General features: G+C 42.2%; 1 protein-coding gene across 5 annotated transcripts in view; it reads right to left on the bottom strand.

Moving 5' to 3' along the window:
• Positions 1-690: 690 nt before the first annotated feature.
• The window catches only part of TAGLN3 (transgelin 3), a 25,329-nt gene continuing 20,019 nt past the window's right edge, over positions 691-6,000 (bottom strand). For all 5 annotated transcript variants that reach the window (XM_071562118.1, XM_071562126.1, XM_071562145.1 and 2 more), the window contains 2 exons: positions 5,898-6,000; positions 691-1,370 (listed from right to left, as the gene is read on the bottom strand). In XM_071562118.1, coding sequence (XP_071418219.1) covers positions 1,229-1,370; positions 5,898-6,000 — 245 coding nt within the window. In that variant the 3' untranslated portion in view covers positions 691-1,228. The remainder of the gene's footprint in view (positions 1,371-5,897) is intronic.

The raw sequence follows: 6,000 nt of genomic DNA, 5'->3' as shown, positions 1-6,000 counted from the left end.
GATGGAGCCTGTAGAGTGCTGTGCTTTGGATTAATGACAAGAATTTGATAACACACCAGTATGGTGGCTAGTGCTAAACAGTGCCTGAATAGTGCCAATGTCTTCTCCCTTTCTCATTCTGCCCTCTCAACTGGGGGCAAGAAGCAGGGAGGGGACACAGCTGGGACAGCTGACCCCAACTGGCCAAAGGGATATTTCATGCATACTGTGTCAGGATCAGCAACAAAAGCTCAGGGGAAAGGTGAAGGAAGGGGACAACTGTAGTAACAAGTAACCATCATGTATACTGAGGCCATGCTTTCCAGAAATGGCTAAATGTCTGTCTGCCAATGAGAAATAGTGAATTAATTCCTCATTTTGCTTTGTTTACACATAGAACTTTTGCTTTCCATATTAAATGGCTTTTAGCTTGATACACAAGTTTGTGTACTGCAGTCAACCCAGCACACTAGTTAAATTGGTTGGGACTACATGAATCAAACTTGATACTAAATATGTCCTTTTTAGGAAAAGTCATAGAGTGTGCCATTAGACAAACAGTAAATTGAATATGCAACACAGACTGTAAACAGTACAGCAAAGAGTCACTCAGACAGGGCTCTAGGTTACAGATGGGACAGACTGATCATTGAAAACACTAGTGGTCATTGGTTTTACTTGCTTTTGCCTCTAAATAATGAGTCTAAGAGGTGTCTTTAATTTGTCTTTATTCTTAGGTCAAACAATATCATCACTGAATTGAAGAATGAGGTTACTGGTTGAAATACAAGTGCAGTGTGAGACAAATATGGAATATAACCCTTTGCAAATAAATTAATACAGAATAATTGTCTTTGCATAGTTCAGAAGTGAAAAGTTGGAGGCAGCAGTGCACATGTGCTGTGAACTGACACACACCACCACAAAACCCCAAGATCTTAGTTGAACTTTTGCAGCTGCAAAGAAAACAAACCAAACCAAAACTACCCCAAACCTTAGAGCGGACTAACTACTAAAAACCAGGCAGAAAGGGAACTAATGAGCCTTTTTTTGTGTGTGTGTGTGTGTTGGTTTGTTGGGGTTTTTTTTTGGTTGGTTATATTGGGTTTTTTCGTTTTTTCCTGGGGTTTCTTGTTTGTCTTTTTTTTGCTTGTTTGTTTGGTTTTTTGTTGTTTTTTTTGTTGCTTTTTTTTTTCTTTTCAGACCATGCTGCAGAAAGAGTGTTTTCTCCACAAAGAGAGAGATGCTTTTAGATAATCTGTCTTGGCATTCCATAGCCTGTCATACCCGACTGTGATGCTCCTTTGTTGCTGCCCATCTGAAGGCCTATTACATTCTGTCCCTGACGAAGCTGCTCTTCTGAAAATCCTCGTCGATTCTGCTGTGCTTTCCTGTCCAGATACACAAAAAAAAAGCAACATACAAACATGCCGTCATTCTGCATATGCTCAGAGGACCGTCAAAAGCAACATGAAATTGGCTCACGTTCCTTGTAATGTCATTTGCACCATCCCATGTGCTGGACAATACTGCCTTGGCTAATTGCTGCATTTAGAAGTAATGCTCTTGTCAAGCCTCCAACACTTTAGACTTTCACTGTACCCCTTATTCCAGAACATCAAGGGACTTCCCCAGCAGATATGACAAGTAAAATATTAATCTAGTGCTCGAACACACAAAATAGGGTTAATTTGTGTTAAATCCTATAGCTCTTAACAGCTGTAGTCCAAGCGATCTGATCAATGAGATACTTACCTGTTCAATACTACAAGTTGATAGCCATCTAGAGCAACAGTACAAATTGGCATAATTTAACTCAGTGAAGTAAATAAGATCTGAATGTCCCCAGAGCAACAATGGGTTGGCGAAGAGACTTGCTCATTTTTTCAGAGTAGATAATGGTTGCCTGAAGGACAGAACAATTCTTCCGTTTCCATTTCCAGATCTCTCACCTCTAAGCAATAGACCTTTCCCTTTGCACATGTGCCTTAACTGTATGACAGTCCTTTATCTTCTGTCAAAGCACACTGACCACTTTTGTTCAGTGTCCCTGGTCTCAAAAGCCCTTTAGGTTAATGAATCTTTGTTGGAGTGTAAAAGGAGCCCTTTTCTCCCTGAAATTAGCACTGAGGGCCATAGTGGTAAGGAAGAAACACAAAAGTTTGCACTCTGCTGCCTTGCAAAACACTGTATAACTTGGATTAATCTTTCATTTATACAAGGTGCAGAAACCAAGCAATTTACAAGGGAGAAGGATCAGTCTCTTGCTATCAAATAAGTCATATGAATTGGCAGAGGTTAAGATTGAGGGAGGCTTTCCACCCACTAGTCTGTACTCCTACCCAGGTACAGTCTCTTTGCTTGCTGTGTCTGTTTGCCCTGGGATCAGGCTGCGCTGCAGTACGGCTTTGAATTACAGTTGCCCTTTTCTCTCCACCCTACCACTAAATGAGAATGCTAGATTAGGTACCTGCTGTGAGTGAAAACTGTTAACATGATCCTGTCTGTCAGGATCAGATCCTGTACTGTGTTGAGAACCCTGGCTCAAGTCCAAAAAAGCACTTAAACTCTTTGCTAGGCTCAGTGTGTTCAATTCATTGCAGGAGAGAAACCCATGTCCACATGAAAGCCCAGAAAAGCAGAAGAGTGAAAAAGATCCACAGGAAACCAGTACTGACCAGTCATTTTTCAGAATGGGTCATCAGTGGTAATGTATAGACCAGTAAGAGGGCTTATAGAGGCCTGTCACAGGCTCTCAAGATTCCACAGCTCTTGCCAGAAAACACAAGCACACCATTTTGGAGGGAAGCACACAGAATCATGGGTGCCTCAGGAAGCAGCCTCTCTCCCTGCTGCTTAATATCTTTTGCAGAATACTTACACTGGCCTGGAACTACTATCAGGATATCCATGAGAGGATGTTTTTAACTACTTTTATTACCTAATTGAATCTCAGGTTCACTGTGTCTGCCTCTAACTTTAATTAACAAAACAGGAAAGCATTCTATTATGTTTTTCTTTTTCCTCCTAGAATTTTCAACTGTATTGATGAGTACTTCCACAGAAAACCTAAAAGTATCTGAACAGGAAAAAAATGAGAACTGCAAAGAAGAAATTAAAAAAATCAGACTAGCAGGAAGCCTGGATATGCTAATAAAAGTTGACTATATATACAGTTTGGATTATATACTGTTATTTTTACCATTATAAGCACTGCATTTAGTATATGATGGTCTTACAGATAGCAACATGCACAAAGTTTGGTTTTAGGTGGGTAGAAATGGCCTTGACTGAGACTGTAGAAAAAGAGACAAGGACAAGTCTACTTCCTCTCCGTGTCTCACACTATGTCAAGTTCTGTTTGGCCTGTCTGCCATCACCTGACATCACCCTTACCTCAAACTGAGCAAACCAGATCTGTTAACTTTTCATGCCAACTTTACATCAGTGCTTGTGGTTGCCAAACCACAAAATAACAAACAGCCATGGAGTCATGAACCTTGGGGCGGTCTCGTGGTGTAATGGTGAGCACTCTGGACTCTGATCACAAGGTCGTGAGTTCGAGTCTAAGTGGAGACCGTACCGGGCAGTTAAATGCCTCCCTGCCATCTGATCCGGTCAGATCTCAGATGCTCAGCAGGGTCAGCCCCGGTTAGTACCGGGTGCTGTAGACAGTCCTGAGGACTTCACTGTCACTGTCCAAGCTCGGTCGGCCGTGGCAGATGGACCTTGGGACTTAAACGGTGAGGCCAGTTCTGCGCACGCTGAGCCTCACCTAAAAAATCCACTGCGCAGGCTCGAAGAGCACACCCCCACTCGGGGAGAGCCCTTCCCCAAATCTTCGTTCGCGAAGTTTGGCCATACATACATACATACATACATGAACCTTGGTGGGGCATGCAAGGAAGAGGGAATCAGGCCAGATAGGACAAGGAATATGAGACACTGGCAATGGAAAGTTAAATGGCTTAGCTCAAGTGTGGCATTATCCTAACCACTGGAGATCCTTGCATGGATAATTTTATGCCATTTAATATTGGTCTCTCAATTCAACTTAAGGTGATTAAGAAGCAGCGTGAAAGCCCTGAATTATTAGTAAAACTGGGTGGCAGTAAGGAGGCTTGGTCTGCCTGAAGGGAGGGGTAAGCTACTCAGAAAACAGCTCCTGACCTGCAACATGCTGTAACACCAGCTTTCCTTAAGACCGTGGCTACAAAATGGTATTTCAGGGGCTGCAATAGATATGGATTGGCTATATAGGCAGTACAGGCTGGGCAGCCAGCTAGAGGAGGGGAGGGAGGTGATCATGTCTTCATCTATGCCAATGAAAACTATTCCCATCCACAATGAAGAGTCCAGATGAAAATTAATTTTTCCATGAAGGACTTTGTTTTAGTTACATAAAACAAATAAGCTTGTCTCGGTCATAGTGATTTCATGTCTGGTTTATACTTAAGCATGTAACAGGATTTGAAATCAATTTTAAACCCAACTATATTCCATAAATATAAATCTATTTGTGCATTGCATTAAGTTAATGCAACCTGATTTCATATAAACAATGAATAGGAGTTTGCATTTATTCACCTAAAATTCAAGTCTCCCTGAGATTCAGCTTAACCATGTCAAGGGTTAAGACAAAGTCTATTTTTGCTGATCTTCTCCTAGACATCAGAAAATTCAAGGGAAGAAAAGACAAACAGTCAGAACACTTTGCTAACATGCCTCAGACATTTCTGCGTAAGCAATACTATTGGATGGCAGAATCTGATGACAATAATATGCCTGTGGGGCAGGAGAGCTAGCTGCGGGAGGACTTCTTTTTCTTCCTGTCCTTGCTTCTCAGCTTCCTTAGCCAAAACAAAAGGAGGTTCAGAACAAATAAACAGCTTTGCCAAGACAGAGAATTCTTCACAGATAAGTGGTACTTCCCAAGAAAAAAGACTAGGAAATAATACAATTTTTGGTTTAATGAAGAAGAGAAAAAGGCTTCATACCTTCTCTTTGCTCAGTAAAGGGCTCACTATATGCAGGTTTACAGACATCCTTAACAACCTTGTCTTCATTAGACTTTCTGTCTGCTATCTGATGTGAGGCAAAAGTACATTTCTGCTGCCAGCTGCTCTTAGGATACACATATCTGCATGGCTGCTGTAATTTTCATTCCCTTTTATTCATAAAATGGATATAGAGGACTAGCTGAAGCTTCTGAATAGATGAATGTAATCAAAACTGGTGACTGAATTTCCTAATTATTGTTGCTTTCCTTCTAGTGAATGAGGACAAGGGATAACGTCTGTGAACAAGAAAATTATGCATTGTTTTCAGTGACCTGTGTAGGCACCTCATTCAGTAAGATGGCTAGGCTACAAAGGTGCCTGGAGCAGGATGTTACGCTCTTCCCTGTGTGGACTACCACAGGTCAGCCATACAATAGGGTCCCCAGAAAAACATGTCCACACCACCACAGCCTTTAACAGCCTTGATCAAAGGCAGCACCTTCAGAAGGAAACCCAAGCTGGAGCCACAGGCAGTGTGCTCCTTGGTAGTGGTACCATTAGTACTTTCTCAGCTCCAGAGAGGGAGAAACATGTAAGGTGGCATGATTGGGTACATGAAAAAAGCTGCAGTACACCGCTCCCAGAAGGCTCCTTCCCAAGTAGCCCTGGTGTAGCTTTGGGCCAACAAGATATGGTAGGACATACAGCTGGAAAGCTGGGAGCCAGGGAAGAGTAGAAAATGCTGCTGCCTGTGCCTTTGCTTTCCTTCTCTAGACTGCAGAGAGAAAATCTCTCCATTACAAGGAAACTTTGGAAAGATTCATCCTTTCCTTTCCAAGTATATTTCCTTTAATTCAAAGGGCAGACAATATTACCAGCTACCCAGGGAAGATAGATCTGAGCAGCTCAGGACTTTACCTGTGAAACCAGGATGGATCGCCTTTGTAGCAGCTGTCATCCTTGGTGACTGCCAAACTGCCTAGAGCCATTAAGGTTCTCTGCACTGCTGCCATATCCTTCC

The sequence above is a fragment of the Pithys albifrons genome, chromosome 1, assembly GCF_047495875.1.
Source record: "Pithys albifrons albifrons isolate INPA30051 chromosome 1, PitAlb_v1, whole genome shotgun sequence".
Taxonomy (NCBI): Eukaryota; Metazoa; Chordata; class Aves; order Passeriformes; family Thamnophilidae; genus Pithys; species Pithys albifrons.
The sequence above is the reverse complement of the archived record's forward strand: the minus strand, read 5'-3'. Positions and strand labels throughout refer to the sequence as shown.